Source organism: Ochotona curzoniae, unplaced genomic scaffold, assembly GCF_017591425.1.
Source record: "Ochotona curzoniae isolate NIBS_2020 unplaced genomic scaffold, NIBS_Ocur_1.0 contig_4792, whole genome shotgun sequence".
Taxonomy (NCBI): domain Eukaryota; kingdom Metazoa; phylum Chordata; class Mammalia; order Lagomorpha; family Ochotonidae; genus Ochotona; species Ochotona curzoniae.
The window spans coordinates 264,392-280,561 of record NW_024466389.1 but is presented as its reverse complement, the minus strand read 5'-3'; the positions used below and the strand labels follow the sequence as shown (position 1 = coordinate 280,561).

At 68.1% G+C, this 16,170-nt stretch overlaps 2 protein-coding genes across 2 annotated transcripts; both read left to right on the top strand.

Annotated features, from left to right (window-relative positions):
* Positions 1 to 443: 443 nt before the first annotated feature.
* On the top strand, positions 444 to 3,773 carry MXRA8 (matrix remodeling associated 8). The gene is made up of 10 exons (XM_040987763.1): positions 444 to 506; positions 1,080 to 1,103; positions 1,178 to 1,480; positions 1,596 to 1,697; positions 1,765 to 2,235; positions 2,313 to 2,468; positions 2,541 to 2,580; positions 2,673 to 2,746; positions 2,826 to 2,906; positions 3,231 to 3,773. The coding sequence occupies exons 1-10, from the start codon at positions 458 to 460 to the stop codon at positions 3,254 to 3,256; spliced, it is 1,326 nt and encodes a 441-aa protein (XP_040843697.1). The 5' UTR covers positions 444 to 457; the 3' UTR covers positions 3,257 to 3,773.
* A 1,942-nt stretch (positions 3,774 to 5,715) lies between these two features.
* On the top strand, positions 5,716 to 15,680 carry DVL1 (dishevelled segment polarity protein 1). Its single transcript, XM_040987581.1, has 13 exons — positions 5,716 to 5,919; positions 9,199 to 9,268; positions 9,375 to 9,496; positions 9,601 to 9,698; positions 9,895 to 10,030; positions 10,173 to 10,266; positions 11,120 to 11,189; positions 11,258 to 11,397; positions 11,565 to 11,641; positions 11,726 to 11,793; positions 11,931 to 12,083; positions 12,913 to 13,113; positions 14,812 to 15,680. Exons 1-13 carry the CDS (start codon positions 5,750 to 5,752, stop codon positions 15,183 to 15,185), a joined length of 1,773 nt encoding a protein of 590 aa, XP_040843515.1. The 5' UTR covers positions 5,716 to 5,749; the 3' UTR covers positions 15,186 to 15,680.
* Positions 15,681 to 16,170: the final 490 nt, after the last annotated feature.

The window sequence follows — 16,170 nt, the reverse complement described above, 5'->3', positions numbered from 1 at the left end:
CTGTGGGGAGTTCAAGCTTCGGTCCCAGAAGGGCAGAGGCTTTCTTGAAGCCCCCCACACTGGCGCTGGCCCCTCTGGGTCAGGAGTGCTCTCCCCTCCACCTCCCGCTGCACCCCCAACACCCCCTCTCCGAGTTTGGCATCCAGGGTACATCCTGCTAGAGGTGAGGGGTCCACACCCGCTGCGGGCTCTCTCCAGGGAGGGTCTGCACCCTCAGGGTCATTTGCTGGGGACCTGCCAGCCAAGGGCTGAGCCCCTGTCCAACTCCTCCCCCACATGGACCAGGGGAGCTGCAACCACGCCGGCCCGGCATGGGGAGGCCGAGGGAGTGGGCGGTCCGCCGATGGCTGCCGGCCCAGGGCCCCGTGATGTCACGGCCGGCGGGGCTCCGGAGGGGGAGGGGGTCGGCTGTTTTTCTGGAGACAAAGCGGCCCGGGCAGGCAGGCGGGCAGGCGCCATGCAGCTGCCGTCCCAAGTCCTGCTGTGGGGACTGATGGTTCTTCAGGGTGAGTAGGGCTGGGTGAGAGAGGTGAACTCTGTCCAGAAGCGGATGCTCCCCACTAGGCAGTGGCTCGCTTGGGGGAGAGCAAGGTCTCCTGAGATGCCCCCTTGCCGGGGCCCTGGGGACTGCCTGCTCTTCCTGGGGTTCTGGGTGGAGCCCTTCGGGTCTCAGCGTCTCCTGTCCTGGGGAGGGGGAATGGCTGGAGCGGAGGCCGAGAGAATGGGGGCTTAGGAAGTGTCCTGCCTCCCGCCTGGCCCGATGCCTGCCCAGCTGGTCCTGCAGACCCTCTACCTTCCTGCAGGCTCTGGGACCCAGCCATGGCCCTGTCAGGAAACTGTGGGCTCTGGGTAGAGGACGGACGGGTTGGCATGTGCCCCTGCCTGCGGTGAAAGAGGGGGCTGCCAGGGCCCTGAGCAGGTGCAGGGACTCAACTGGGCTGTTTGTTGGGCCCTGGTGACAGCTCAGGTGTCAACTCCACCCTGGGCGACCCTGAGCTACTCTGGAACCACAGGTGGGGCTGGGGGCAGGGCAGGCATGAGCACCAGCCAAGGTGTTCCACCCCTTCCTCTGCTTCCAGGTTCCTGGGCACTTCTGTCCTCAGGTTAGTGACCCACCCAGACCCCCCACCACCCCCTTACCCCTGCCCCGCCCTCGCTGACACCCTTTCCCCACCAGGGCCCTCAGGGTCGGGGCAGGCAGGCAGCTCCGTGGTGTCCGAGTCAGTGGTGAGCTGGACGGCGGGCGCCCGTGCTGTGCTGCGCTGCCAGAGCCCGCGCATGGTGTGGACCCAGGACCGATTGCACGACCGCCAGCGCGTGCTCCACTGGGACGTGGCCGGCGGTGCGGGCGGCCCGGCGCGCCGGCTCGTGGACATGTACTCGGCGGGCGAGCAGCGGGTGTACGAGTCGCGCGACCGGGGTCGCCTGCTGCTGTCCCCCTCGGCCTTCCACGATGGCAACTTCTCGCTGCTCATCCGCGGTAGGCGGGCGGCAGGCACGGCGCGGCGGGGCGGGGGCGCGCGGGGTCCCGGCGGGGTCCCGGCGGGGTCCCGGCGGGGTCCCGGCGGGCGGGCTCACCTGCGTTCCCGGTGTAGCTGTGGAGGACGCCGACGCGGGGCTGTACACCTGTAACCTGCACCACCATTACTGCCACCTCTACGAGAGCCAGGCCGTGCGCCTCGAGGTCGTCGACCCCCGTGAGTGCCCTCGCCCCGCCCCGCGCGCCCTAGCTCGCGCCCCCCGCTGACCTCCGGCCCTCCGCAGCCCTGGCCCCGCGCGCCTACTGGGACGGCGAGAAGGAGGTGCTGGCGGTGGCACGCGGCGCTCCCGCCTTGCTGACCTGCGAAAACCGCGCGCACGTGTGGACCGAGCGGCACGTGGAGGAGGCGCAGCAGGTCGCGCACTGGGACCGGCAGCCGCCCGGGGTGCCGCACGACCGCGCCGACCGGCTGCTCGACCTGTACGCGTCTGGGGAGCGCCGCGCCTACGGGCCGCCTTCCCTGCACGAGCGCGTGGCCGTGGCGGACGATGCCTTCGCGCGTGGCGACTTCTCGCTGCGCATCGACCCGCTGGAGCCGGCCGACGAGGGCACCTACTCCTGTCACCTTCACCACCACTACTGCGGTCTGCATGAGCGCCGCATCTTCCACCTGCGCGTCAGCGAGCCCTCGGCCGAGCCGCCCCCGCGGGCGTCACCCGGCAACGGCTCAGGCCACGGCGCCGGCCCGGGCCCAGGTGTGTGCCTGCCTCTGCACGCCCTGCGCGGGGCCCGGGCCTTCCGCATGGCCCTGACGCCCCGGGTCGCCCTGCAGACCCCACGTTGGCGCGCGGCCGCAGCGTCATCAACGTCATCGTCCCCGAGGGCCGCACCCATTTCTTCCAGCAGCTGGGCTACGTGCTGGCCACCCTGCTGCTCTTCATTCTGCTGCTGGTCACCGCCATCCTGGCTGCCCAGCGCCGCCGCGGAGGTGAGGCCACGGCAGGGGTGGGGGGAGTCGGGGCCACCGCTGCCTCCTTCTACACGAGTCTCCCCTCCACAGGCGACCAGGACATGGACAGGAAGTCGGGAAAGTGGAAGGGGTGAGCGCACCCACAGGCCCGCCCCATCCTCCCCAGCCCGTGCGCTCTGACCACCCCCAGACCCCCGCCCCTTCTCTGACCACCCCCCTTAGGAAGCAGGTGAACCTGGTGGAGTTGGCCGTGGCCACAGACCGGGGCCTTCACAGGACTGAGGACGTCAACCTAGGTGACCACGCGGGGACTTGGGGTCCGAGCCTGGGCTAGAGCCTCTCCCGGGGCGCTAACCACCTCTCCACCCTCCTCAGATTACAAAAACAACCTCTTGAAGGAGAGGGCTGAGCTGGCTCACAGCCCCCTGCCCGCAAAGAACATCGACTTGGACAAAGGTGAGCGGCCCTGCCCCAGGACCCCAGGCAGCCCCGAGCCTGTCCCCTCCCCAATCTGAGGACCCCAGGCTAGGCCCGAGCCTGTCCCCTCCCCAATCTGAGGACCCCAGGCTAGGCCCGAGTCTGTCCCCTCCCCGATCTGAGGACCCCAGGCTAGGCCCGAGCCTGTCCCCTCCTGGATCAGGATCCCAGGCAGCCCCCCCGGGGATTCCAGGCCAGGCCCTGGCTGGTCCCTCCAAGTGCCCCTTGCCAGGCCCCACTAAGGTCCCCTGGGTTGGGACCCCTGCAGGGCCGGGCAGCTAGTGGCCTGTGCTTGGCCCCCAGGGTTCAGGAAGGAGTGCGGCAAATAGGAGTCCTGGTGCTGGCCGGGCCAGCAGCTCTGCCCACTCTGCCTGCCTACCTGGAGGCCGTGCTCCCGACCGTATGGCTCTCCTGGCGTTTCCCAGCAGGCCGGGCCGGCATGGAGAGCCAGGCTGCCTGCAGCTTCCTCTCTGCCTGCTCTGCTCCCCACCATCCTGATCCCCCAAGCCCCTCTCTTCCCAGTGGCCTCGGTTATCTGCCCCCCTGGATGGGCTGGGAAGGTTCTCTCCATGGGGCGGGGGATGGGAGGGAGTGGGGGAGGGCAGCCTCCCATCCCCCCCGTGCCATGCCTGAGCACTGCTGCCCACCCAGCCCAGCTCAGCCCCAGCCAAGCTCCCCCTGCTCTCCAGGGGGTGCTTGCCTGGGTGGGAACTGCTCCCTGGCAGTTTCTCTGCCTCTGACTCCTGCCCTGGCCTTGACTTCTGCCAGCTCACTGGCCTGGGATCCAGGTGACTTCAGCACGCCCCTCCCTGAGCTGGCCTCTGGGGCTAGGGCTGCACTGGGCTTCTCCCCGGCCCGAGAATGGGGAGTGGCTGGCAGTGGCGGCCCTGGGTGGACCCCAAGACCCCGCCTGCTCCCCTCACAATAAAGACCATGTCTGGACCTGGCCCTGGAGCTGTGTTTTTTTTTTTTTTTAAGATTTATTTATTTTTATTACAAAGTCAGATATACACAGAGAGGAGGAGAGACAGGAAGATCTTCCGTCCGATGATTCACTCCCCGAGTGAGCGCAACGGCCGGTGCTGCGCTGATCCAAAGCAAGGAGCCAGGAAGTTCTTCCTGGTCTCCCACGTGGGTGCAGGGTCCCAAGGCTTTGGGCCATCCTTGTCTGCTTTCCCGGGCCACAAGCAGGGAGCTGGATGGGAAGTGGAGCTGCCGGGATTAGAACTGGCGCCCATATGGGATCCCGGGCGCGTTCAAGGCGAGGACTTTAGCTGCTAGGACATGCCACCGGGCCCCAGCTGTGTGTTGTTTTAAAGCTTTATCTCCCTGAAAAAGACAGAGGTTTCCATCTGCTGGGTCACTCTCCAGATGGCTGGGCCAGGCTGAAAGCCAGACGCCCAGAAGTTTCTTCTGCATCTCCCACGCCGGTGCAGGAGCCCAGGAACTTGGGCCATCTTCTACTGCTTTTCCAGGCCACACACAAGCAGGGAGCTGGATGGGAAGTGGGGCAGCTGGGACTTGAACCCAGGCCCTTATGTGATGCCGGCATCACAGGTGGAAGCTTAGTTGCTGTGCTACGGTGCTGCCTGCCCTGCCCCAACAGCATTTCCTGAGCCAATCCTGCTGGACCAAGTGTCCTGGGTGCCCACTTTACCCTGCTGACGAAGCAGCTGTTGCCAGACACAGAGGGTTGGGTAGGGGTAGGGACCCTGAGGCCAAGTGGAGGGGGCTGAAGGCCCTGGCACCGCAGCCCTCAGCCACTGGTGGGACAGGCACCAGGGTCCTGGAGGGCTGTGACCCAGCCTGTGATGCTGTGACAGTACCGTGGGCTGTCTCCCAGAGCCTTCCGGTGACAGCAGGGACAGGAGAGCACATGACCATCGCTGAGGACTGAGCCCCACCCCCAGGCAAGGGTGGGGAAGGACCACAGTGGTCCAGGCCCTTCTAATGGTCAGCACTGCTTCTGGCTGCCAGAGTCACGGTGTCAGGGGTCCTGGCTGAGTCTTGTTGGCCTCATCGGAAGCTGAGCATGATGGAGTCCCTAGGTGCATTGGGACAAAGGGCTCAGGGTCCTGTGCCCATCCTGAGTCCCTCAGCCTGGCACCCGGATGACCACACTGGACATCACCAGCCCCCTTCCCTGTCTGCCACCCCTGCCACCTCCTCTGGCTCCCAGGGTGAGCTCAGCAGAGCCTGGCAGACACGAGAGGCCCAGGCTGCTCGAATGGACAATCATGGGCCCTGGCCAAGACTGAACGAGCCTGAAGGGCTTCCGGGGCTGCGGCGCCCAGCCGAGGAGGGCGCAGGCCCCTAGACCCGCGCGCCCGAGGGATCCGGGGTGCGTCCCTGACAGCCAGCCAGAGAGGGCACAGGCCCCTAGACCCGCGCGCCCGAGGGATCCGGGGTGCGCCCCTGACAGCCAGCCAGCCAGCCAGCCGGGGAGGGCGCAGGCCCCTAGACCCGCGCGCCCGAGGGATCCGGGGTGCGCCCCTGACAGCCAGCCAGCCAGCCAGCCGGGGAGGGCGCAGGCCCCGGGCGCGCGTGCGCAGCCCCGCCCGCCCCCCGCGGGCCGTCGCGACGTCACCGGCCGCTCTCGGGCGCCCCCGCCGGCCGCGCGCTCAGGCCCGGGTGCCCGCGGGGGCGGCGGGCGCGCTCCCGGCCGGGGCGGATGGGCGGGCGCGGGCGGCGGGGCGGCAGGCGGGGCGCGCGCGGGAGCGAGGCCGCGGGCCGGGCGGGCGGGGCGCAGGCCGGCGGGCGAGGAGCGCGCCCCGCGTCCGAGCCCCGGGCCGGGCCCTGAGCGCCGCCGCGGTGGCCGCGCCATGGCGGAGACCAAGATCATCTACCACATGGACGAGGAGGAGACGCCGTACTTGGTCAAGCTGCCCGTGGCGCCCGAGCGCGTCACGCTGGCCGACTTCAAGAGCGTGCTGAGCAACCGGCCCGCTCACGCCTACAAATTCTTCTTCAAGTCCATGGACCAGGACTTCGGGTCAGTGGACCGCGGGGCCGCGCGGGGTGGGGCCGGGGCGGGGCGGCGCGCCCACCCACCTGTCGGCGCCGTCCCTGCCCGGCTCGGCTGTGTCGTTTCTCCAAGGGGTGGGGGAGCCGGGGCAGGGGGCGGGGCAGGGGTCCCAGGCCGCCGCCAGCGTCTGCTGAAGTTGTCAGGTGCCGGCCCCTGTTCCTGACAGGACAGAGGTCAAGGGTCACGGGGACGGTGGACTCTGCCCGCCGCTGCCCTGCAGTGCCTGGCCTGCGGGCCTCCGCGCTGGGAGTCATCACTCCAGGCCTCTCCTGGCTGTCTGCGAGTGCCGAGTGGGGCTTCTGGGACAGGGAGCTGTGGGGTTGGCTGTCCCCTGGAGGCCTGACCTGGCACAGCCCTGGGTAACTCGAGTCCCCAGCTCAGCGGCGCCTGGGGGTGGGGGCCATGTCCTTGTGTGTGTGGCTGGGTCTTGCACTTGACATTGGGCCCGCCTCCTAGGTTCTGTGGTTAGGGTGGACCCTGGGCAGCCCCAGGGTGTCTAGTCCATGGGACTCTTGGTGCTATGCCAGGTCTGTCCAGGGGTCTTTCCTGTGGGCCACACAGCCTCCTGACCTCTCTGGGGTGGGACTGCCTGGGCTTGGGCACAGGGCCCTGCTGTGGCCTCCCTCATAGGCCCAGCCAGTGACGAGGACCATGCCCAGACACCTGGTGGATGTCCACTGTGGGGCCCCAATCCCATGGGCACGCTGTGGTGCCCTGGCATGCCCTGAAAGCAGCAGGAGGATGCAAGCGTACAGACCTGGGGACCCTGGGCACAGCCAGCTCTGGGACCAGGGGCCCCTGCTTCCTCCTCGGCCTCCGCTGCTGGTCTGGGAGCCTTGGAGCCTGGGAGGGGCCCCTGGCATGGCTCCTCCCCGTCCCCTTCCTGCAGTGCTGCCCGGGCCTCAACCAGCCCTCCTGTGCCAGGGTGAGGGAGAGCGGGGCTGAATGTCCACATCGGGTGCCCAGCGAGTGTGGCTGGTGTGGAAGGGACCCTGGGCTCGACTGGGCATAAGAAACCACAGCCTGGCAACTTGGGCCTCTGGTCTCCACGCCCACTGTGAACCCAGCCCTGGGTTCCCCGACTTTCTGCCCGCTCAGGACCTCAGCTGGCCCCCAGCAAGGAGGGGGCCTGAGGTTGCAGCCAGGGCTGTCTGCCCCAGACTGGGACCCACGTCCCTTGTGCAAGGGGAGAAGTGTCCAAAAGCTGCTTGCCGGTACGTCATGGCTGCCCTGGCCTCGGGTCCCGGGTCTCCTGCTGCGAGTGCCTGAGGCTTCCCCATGGGCGTGAGGACAGGAGAGAGCTGGGGCAAGGGGCAAGGCTGGCTGCCCACACAGCTGTCCTGCTGTTCCTAGGGTCCCAGCAGATCCCCCAACTCCTGCCACAGTCCCCAGCCTGGGCCTGAGAGTGGGTGCTCAGAGACCTGTGGGGCAGGCTGCAGCCAGTGGACAGTGCCTGCTGGGCAGCGCAGGACCTCAGTGCAAGAACTGGGCAAGGAGTGCCTGGCAGGGCTGCAAAGCCTACTCTGCCTCGGGTGGGGCCACAGCCAAGCAGGAGCTCCCCAGGAGCTCTGCCTCGGGTGGGGCCACAGCCAAGCAGGAGCTCCCCAGGAACCTTGTGAAGGTGCAGGTGCTTGTGGGGTGACCCCAAGTACCTGCTGTGGGGCCCTCTCACTCTCTGGCCTGGGGCAGGGGTCGGCTGTTGACAAGGGGCAGTGTCCCGCACCCAGTGGCCACTGTCCCACCTCAGCGCTGGGATGGGCAGGGGCAGCACGCACCCCCTGAGACTGAGGCTTTCGGAGGCCTCAGTCTGGGAGGCGAGGCATCGGAGGCCCTACTGGGGGCCACGTCTACCCAAGGGTGAGTGAGAGAGGTGGGGGCCTGGGCACTGTACGCGGGTGGCAGCTGTTGAGCTGTTGGTGGGCCTCCACACCCCACCCGCAGGGCCCCCTGTGGGATGGCCTCAGCTGGCCTCCAGCCGCAGTCTCCCAGGCTCAGACCTGGAGTTGGGTCCCAGGCTTCCCTGTCAGGTCAGCTAAGCTCTCCAAGGTTCACCTTGGTGGAGGAGGGGACTGGGAGCCAAGCCTGGCTGCCCTTAGGGTGCCCACCTTGCGGCTTTGGCCTGCCTTGGAGGGCCATTGGGTTGGCTGCATGGGAGCGCTGGGGCGCTGTCCCCCTTCCAGCAGTGGGGTGGGAGGGAGCTGGGCTTTGCCCCCAGTGCCAGACTGGGGCCAGCTCTCCTGGTGACCTGCCACTGCCTGCTCTGCCCGGGACTGGCTGAGGGCAGCGTCCTGGGGCCTGTGGGCCTGGAGCAGCCGGCAGGGCTGGCGCTGCAGCTGGCATCCAGCCCAGCAGGCCACGAGTCTGCTTCCTGCCAGGTGCACGTCCAGGCCCAGCCCCAGCTCCCCTTTCTCCACTGGGTCCAAGTCTGGGTGTGGAAAATGCCGCGGCCCTGGCAGGGTGGGGTGCCAGGGGCTGGGCTAGGATGGCCCCCGCTCCCTGCTGCAGGCCTCACCCTGCCTGCGCTGCTGACTGGCTCCTGGAGGCCCAGAGCAGGGAACATGTGGATGGTCCTGCCAGCTGCTCCCCGTGAGATGTGCCCTTGCTGCCCCCTCCTCAGGCCCCAGCCCCCAGCCTCTGGTCAGGCGCACAGCTGCGGCCACCTGCTGTCCCCAGGGCCCTGCAGGCTGTGTGCCAGCTGCCCTTGCGGGGCTTGGGTGGCAGGGGGTCAGGGTTACCCAAGAGCCAGGGGGCTGCTCTGTGTGGAGGCCACAGTTCCTGTGCTGGCTGGTGTGCAGCGCTGCCCAGCAGGCCCTGTCACTGGCTGCAGCCTGCCCCACAGGCTGCCCTGGGGAAGAAGGTGCAGACGGCCCCGAGGACTGTCCCTGGGCACACAACAGAAGCCTGGGCAGGGGTGAGGCAGGGCGCTGGGGCGAGGGCAGGTGAGCTGCTTTGGAAATGGTGGATTTGAGGTGAGGGAAATGAGAGCTGGGGGTCAGGTGCCTGTCAGGGGCACAGCCCCTGTACCCTGGGGCCCAAGCAGATCAGGAAGGGGTCATGGCTGGAGACCGGCCAGGAATGGAGCCTTGGCTGCGCTCATGGGTGCGTCTGAGATCACAGCCAGGGAGCCCTTCACCACGTGGTCCCCCCGGTCCTGCTGCTCAGGGCTAGAGCTGAGCCCTGGACTGTCCAGCCACCGTCCCTGGCTCAGGGTGGCTGCCACAGCCTCACAGATGCACCTGCCCCCAGGGTGGTCAAGGAGGAGATCTCGGACGACAACGCCAGGCTGCCCTGCTTTAATGGCCGTGTGGTCTCTTGGGTGAGTCAGGAGCTCCACGAGGCAGCCTGGGGTGGCTGTGCACCCGGCGCCCTGCTGCGGTGGCCTGGAGGCAGGGGCGCCCCCAGCCCTCTCTCTCCTTCCACAGCTGGTCCTGGCTGAGGGCGCCCACTCTGATGCGGGGTCCCAGGGCACTGACTGCCACACGGAGCTGCCACCGCCACTGGAGCGGACAGGTGGCATTGGGGACTCCCGGCCGCCCTCCTTCCAGTAAGGCCCTGCTGCACTGGGTTGGCCGGCGGGGCGTGGGGACAGCTGCCTGGGGCAGAGGAGTAGAGCTCGGCTGCCCCATGCCACCCTTCTCACCGGCACAGCCCCAATGCGGCCAGCAGCCGTGATGGCATGGACAGTGAGACAGAGTCTGTGGTCAGCCACCGGCGGGAGCGAGCCCGGCGCCGGAACCGCGAGGATGGTACCAGGCCGCCTTCACCCAGCTCTGGACCCTGGACCCCACCTTCCCTGGGATCCACTGGCCGCTACCCAGCTGGCCCGGGTGGGGTGGGAGGGTTGTCCCTGAGCGGGCCAAGGGCCCTCTCCCCACCATGACGTGGGAGGTGTCCTGCTCCCTTGTAGTGCCCACAGCAAGCTCCCTTCCTGCTCTCCTGCAGTCTCACGGGCTAATGGACACCCCAGGAGCGAGCGGCGGCGGGAGCTGGGGCTGCCCCCGGACAGCGCGTCCGCAGCGCTGAGCAGCGAGCTCGAGTCCAGCAGCTTCGTGGACTCGGAGGAGGACAACACGAGCCGGTGCGGAGGGCGCACAGGGGCACGTGGGGTGCAGGTGCAGGCATCCTGTGGGGCCCTGCCTGTGCAAGCCCAGCGCGGCGCCAGGGTGGCTGGGGGTCCTCGGCGTCGGGGCCCTGCCTGCTGACCGCTGCCTTTCTTGCAGGCTGAGCAGCTCCACCGAGCAGAGCACGGCGTCCAGGCTCATCCGGAAACACAAGCGCAGGCGGCGGAAACAGCGCTTGCGCCAGACGGACCGAGTGGGTGGCGGGTCGTGCCACGGGGGCGGGGCCTGTCCATGGGCGGGGCTGTGGGCTGAGAGGGGCGGGGCCTGTCCATGGGCGGGGCTGTGGGCTGAGAGGGGCGGGGCCTGTCCATGGGCGGGGCTGTGGGCTGAGAGGGGCGGGGCCTGTCCATGGGCGGGGCTGTGGGCTGAGAGGGGCGGGGCCAGTCCAGGGGTGGGGCTTTCAGCTAAGAGGGGCGGGGCCTGTCCGTGGGCGGGGCTGTGGGCTGAGAGAGGGGCGGGGCATGTCCAGGGGCGGGGCTGTGGGTGGAGATGGGTGGGGTGAGCCACAGGGTCGTGGCTGTGGGTGGAAAGGGGCGGAGCCTTCCAAGGGGTGAAACAGTGGGTGGGGAGGGGGCGGGTGAGCCAAGGAGCGTGGTTGTGGGTGGGGCGAGCCACAGGGCGTGGCTGTGGTGGAACAGGGAGGGGCCTATACAGGGGTGTGGCTGTGTGGGAAGAGGGTGAGGCAAGTATGGGGCGTGGCTATGGGCGAAACGGGGCGTGGCCTGGCTTTGGGGCGGGTGAGCCATGGGAGGGGCCTGTCCAGGGGCATGGCTGTGGGCAGAGAGGGGCAGGGCCTCTGCAGGGGGCATGACGGTGGTGCGGTCACAGGAGAAGCATACCCTGGGCGTGGCCTGTCCAGGGCACGGGGCGGGGCGGCAGGGCGTGGGCGGGGCGTATCCTGTCTAGGGTACGGGGCTGGCGGGAGTGTCAGGGGCGGGGCCTGTCCAGGGGCGGGGCGGCGGGGCATGGCCGGCGTGCCTGGCCGTGGGGTGTGCATGACCCAGAGTCGGGGTGCAGAGCCTGCTCCTTACCCGGGCCCTCCGCAGGCCTCCTCCTTCAGCAGCATCACGGACTCCACCATGTCGCTCAACATCGTCACGGTGACGCTCAACATGGGTGAGGCCCCGCGGGCGGGGGGGAATGGCCGGGGGCCCGCGGAGCCCCGCTGACCGCCCCTCCCGCAGAGCGGCACCACTTCCTGGGCATCAGCATCGTGGGCCAGAGCAACGACCGCGGGGACGGCGGCATCTACATCGGCTCCATCATGAAGGGGGGCGCGGTGGCCGCAGACGGCCGCATCGAGCCGGGGGACATGCTGCTGCAGGTGGGCCTGGGACCACCACTGTCCTTGACCCTACCCGCCTCCCAGCCGCTCACCCTGCTAACCCTAGCCCTGACCCTAGCCCTGCTGACCTTAACCCTGACCTTCACTCTGCTGACCCTGCTGACCCTGACCCTCACCCTGCTGACCCTCACCCTTACCCCTCACAGGTGAATGACGTGAACTTTGAGAACATGAGTAATGACGACGCAGTGCGGGTGCTGCGTGAAATCGTGTCCCAGACGGGGTGAGGGAGCACTCTGAGGGGCGTTGGGGTGGATGGTGGGGAGCTTGGCCCAAGGGCTGCTCTTGTAACGTGCTGGCCCCACAGGCCCATCAGCCTCACAGTGGCCAAGTGTTGGGACCCCACGCCTCGCAGCTATTTCACCATCCCCAGGGGTGAGTAGTCCACCAGGCAGGGGTGGGCATCCCCGACCCGGCTGCGTGTCCTGCCGTCCCTCCTCTGTCCCCGACCCGGCTGCGTGTCCTGCTGTCCCTCTGTCCACTCACTGTCCCTATTCCCTGGCATCTGCCAGCGGACCCTGTGCGGCCCATCGACCCCGCCGCCTGGCTGTCACACACGGCAGCGCTGACTGGAGCCCTGCCCCGCTATGGTGCCAGCCCCTGCTCCAGCGCAGTCACCCGCAGCAGCTCCTCCTCACTGACCAGCTCGGTGCCCGGTGCTCCACGTAAGTGGTCGATGCGCACTGCGACCTGTCCGAGTGGTCGGGCGGGGGGCAGTTGGACCGCGGCTGAGAGTCTGCCGGCTACCCCGTGCTTCCCCGGCCGTGGTGCCCGACTCGCAGGGCGAGCCCGTTTTTCGGCCTGAGGGGTAGGTACCGGCACAGATCGCGGCGCCGGGGGCGCCAGCGCGTCTGGCGTGTGAAGGCGGCGGATCAAGGGCGGGGGCGGCGGGGACGGGGAGAGGGGGGGGGCTATGCCGGAGGAGCCGGCTCGGAGTGCGGTGGACGACAAGGTAGGGGGGCGGAGGAGGCCCGGCGGAAGGGGGGGTCAGAAGATGGACCCAGCGCCGACGCCGTCATCGGTGAGGACGCGGGTGGAGTGCGGCGAGCGGAGAAGCGGGCCCGAGGCTGGGGGATAATAGTCCGTCCCGGAGTCTGACATCGGGGGGCCGGGAGAGGGAAAGATGAATGTGTGGAGGGGGGAGGGACGGGCGCTAACCGACGGCACGATTCTGAGGGCTGACAATGGATGGGTGCGGTAGGGCGCGCAAGTACGTCCGAGCGGCCTGTCTGACGGGCGCTGAAGTCTTCCTGCGGCACAGAACCGGGTGCGAGAGAAGGCGTCACAGTCTTCCGAGCGTGTGCTTAGATCCACGTCTTCGGGCGACCTGAGGCAGACATATAGGCAGTAGAGCCGATAGGGCTGTGGAGGTGACCCGAGGGCCGGCTGCGCCCCCGCCCCAGGAGGTCAGGAGCCCCCACCCGGCACAGAGCCCGGATATAGACAGTCCGCCACCCACGCCTAAGGACTCACGGGCACTCCCATTCTCCTCAGATCTTGCAGCCCTGAGTCTTGGCAGCGGCCCCAGCGGAGCTCCAGACCAGGAGGCCCCAGCTCCGCCACCACCCCCCGCGGCCCCCTGGTCCTTGGGCCAGGGTTACCCCTATGCGTACCCTGGCCCCCCGCCCTGCTTCCCGCCCGCCTACCAGGACCCTGGCTTCAGCTGCGGCACTGCTGGCAGCCAGCAGAGTGACGGTGAGACGGCAGGCCCACCCCAGCGGCCCCCCCAGCTCTGCCGCTCCCACCGCTGCCGCCCCTCGTGCTCCTGCACGGTGGGAGGGGGGCACCTGTGAGGTGTCTGTTTGTGCCTGGTCCCTGGTATGGCGAAAGTGGGCAGGGGGAGTGTGAGAGTGACCATCTGGGCCCAAGGCGGTGAGGTCAGTCTCCATTTGTGGCTCCTACGGCCTGGTGGGAGGTCACACAGCAACCCTGTCTCCAGGGGCACTGAGAGGGCCCGGGGGTAACAGTCAGAGGTGCATGTGGCTAAGGGGTGCAGACAGCCATGGGGGTGCAGGCGGCCAGCTGTGTGGGGGGGGTGCAGACAGCCATGGGGGTGCAGGCGGCCAGCTGTGGGGGTGCAGACAGCCATGGGGGTGCAGGCGGCCAGCTGTGGGGGGGTGCAGACAGCCATGGGGGTGCAGGCAGCCAGCTGTGGGGGTGCAGACAGCCATGGGGGTGCAGGCGGCCAGCTGTGGGGGTGCAGACAGCCATGGGGGTGCAGGTGGCCGTGGGGGTGCAGGTGGCCGTGGGGATGTGCAGCAAGCCAGTAGGAGATGCAGCAGCTGGTGAGGGACCCAGCCAGGGGTGGTGGACAGTGTTGTGGGTTGGAGGAGTCTGAGGACAAGCCGGATGAGATGGCTGTGGGCCTGGGCTGACCTGTCTAAGACCTGCCCAGCCCAAGGTTGAACGCAAGGGGGTTGGGTAGGCTGGCTTGGAGGAGGACCTGCGGCTGCCCCCTGCCTTTCCCTGTGCCTGACCCGTCTGCCACCACCCCTGTGGTGCGTGACCCATCCACCCCTCCCCATATGTGACCTGTCTGCACATGTGTGACCCTTCCATGCCCCCCCATGCATGACCCGTCACGCCTCCCATGTGTGACCCATCCGCCCTCTCCCCCATGTGTGACCCGTCCGCCCTCTCCCCCATGTGTGACACGTCCACACCCCCATGTGTGACCCGTCCACCCCGCCATGTGTGACCCTTCCATGCCCCCATGTGTGACCCGTCCACACCCCCATGTGTGACCCGTCCATGCCCCCATGTGTGACCCGTCCACACCCCCATGTGTGACCCATCCACCCCGTCCCCATGTGTGACCCGTCCATGCCATGTGTGACCCGTCCACCCCGCCCCCATGTGTGACCCGTCCACACCCCCATGTGTGATCCGTCCATGTCCCCATGTGTGACCCGTCCATGCCCCCATGTGTGACATGTCCATGCCCTCGTGTGTGACCCGTCCACCCTCTCCCCCATGTGTGACCCACCCACCCTGCCCTCCCGAGCGTGACCCGTGCTATCCTTGCTTTTGCTGAGCAACCCTTAGACTGAAGGACTAGCGGAGTGGACCCTCGGGACCGGTAAGCCCAGGTCCTTCCTGGCGTCCCTCCCGGCATGTCCCACATGTCCCCACCACGTTTGAGGAGCCCAGGATGAGGGCTGGGCCCAAACTGCTGGCCAGGGCCGTGGGTCAAGTCAGCCAGGACGGCCAGTGGGGCCAAGTTCAGGAGTGGGTGAGGTGTGGAGTCCCCATAAGCCTGCTTCTGCCCTTCATCCAAGCCCTTGTGTGCATGGCTGGCCCTCCCGCCCCATCCTGGTAAGGGGTCAGTGGCAGCCCCTGGCAATGGCTGGCCTGCCGCTGACCAGCGTGGGTCTCCGTTCCATCTCCCTGCAGGCAGCAGAAGTGGCGGGTCCACCCAGAGCAGCCGTCGGGCCCCTGGCCGAGAGGAGCGCCGGGCGTCCGGAGCTGGGGGCAGCGGGAGTGAGTCGGACCCTGTGGCCCCCAGTGCCGTGAGCAGCAGCAGCTGGCGAGAGCGCCCGGTGAGCCAGCTCAGCCGCACCAGCAGCCCAGGCATCCAGGCCCCCAGCACCGCCCCAGGGCTGCCCTCGCCACACCCTCTGACCATGGCCCACCCCATGGCTGGGGGGCCGCCTGGGGCGCCACCTGTGCGTGAGCTGGCTGCTGTGCCTCCAGAGCTGACAGGCAGCCGCCAGTCTTTCCAGAAGGCCATGGGGAACCCCTGTGAGTTCTTCGTGGACATCATGTGATGGGAACCGTCCTTGCCTGCACATGGCCGGCCTGTGGGGTTCCAGCTTGGGGGGCCCATGGGATCAGGCACAGGGTGAGGTGCTGGGTGCTCTGCTCAGGGGGTCCCATCTTCCCTGCTCAGCGTGAGCCTCTGGGACCCTGAGCCACCCTCCCTCCCCACCCCAGCCTCCCTGTGGCCCCTGCTGTCCTGCAGAACCCCTCCCCAGACTGAGTGGGTGACCTTGGCAGCCAGATGAAATCCCAGTGCCCAGTGGCCGCCCAGAGGGGCCCTAATTTATTTATTTATTGCCAGCCCGTGTACTCTGGGGATGGCCCGGCCAGCTGCCTGCTCCTGCTCTCCCCTCGGAGGCGGTGTGGGGCTGTGGGGCCTGGGGCTGCTGCAGGAATGTGGTCTGTGCCCTACCCCGCCTCAGTTTGCACCTGGGTAGCCGGCAGTTCCCACGGAGCTGTTGCTGGGTAAATGCTATTTTAAACACTAAAGGCCTTTAATTTTATGGACTGACTGTGGCTGTGTTCCTTCTCTGTCCCAGTGCTGTCAGCAGCTGTGGGGTCCTGGTGCCTGGTGTTCTGTCCGAGGTGCTGGCTCCGGGGTCCCAGTTGCCGCTGGCCTTGGTGCTGACGCACAGGGCTCTATCCACAGGGCTGCTGGCAGGAGTAGCTCCATTTGGCCTGCTTGGGCTGGGGCAGGAGGACAAGCTGACCTCTGCCACAAGTACTCGCCCACCACCCTCCCCTTCCTGCTGGCTGGACAGGGTGCTGGGCAGGCTGGGGCTGATGTGGCCCCATGAGGGCTGTCCAGTTGCACCTTCTACTTGTAAGGCCTGGCCCTGTCATGCCCAGTGCATTCGGCAAGGACAGAGGCAGAACCTGAGAGGTCGCTGTGGGGTCGTCAGAAGCAGCATGGGGTCACAGCAGAGCCTGTGGGGGTTGCTATGGGGTCACGGGCGGAGCCTGGGGGCAGCATGAGGTCAGATTTTCGAGCTG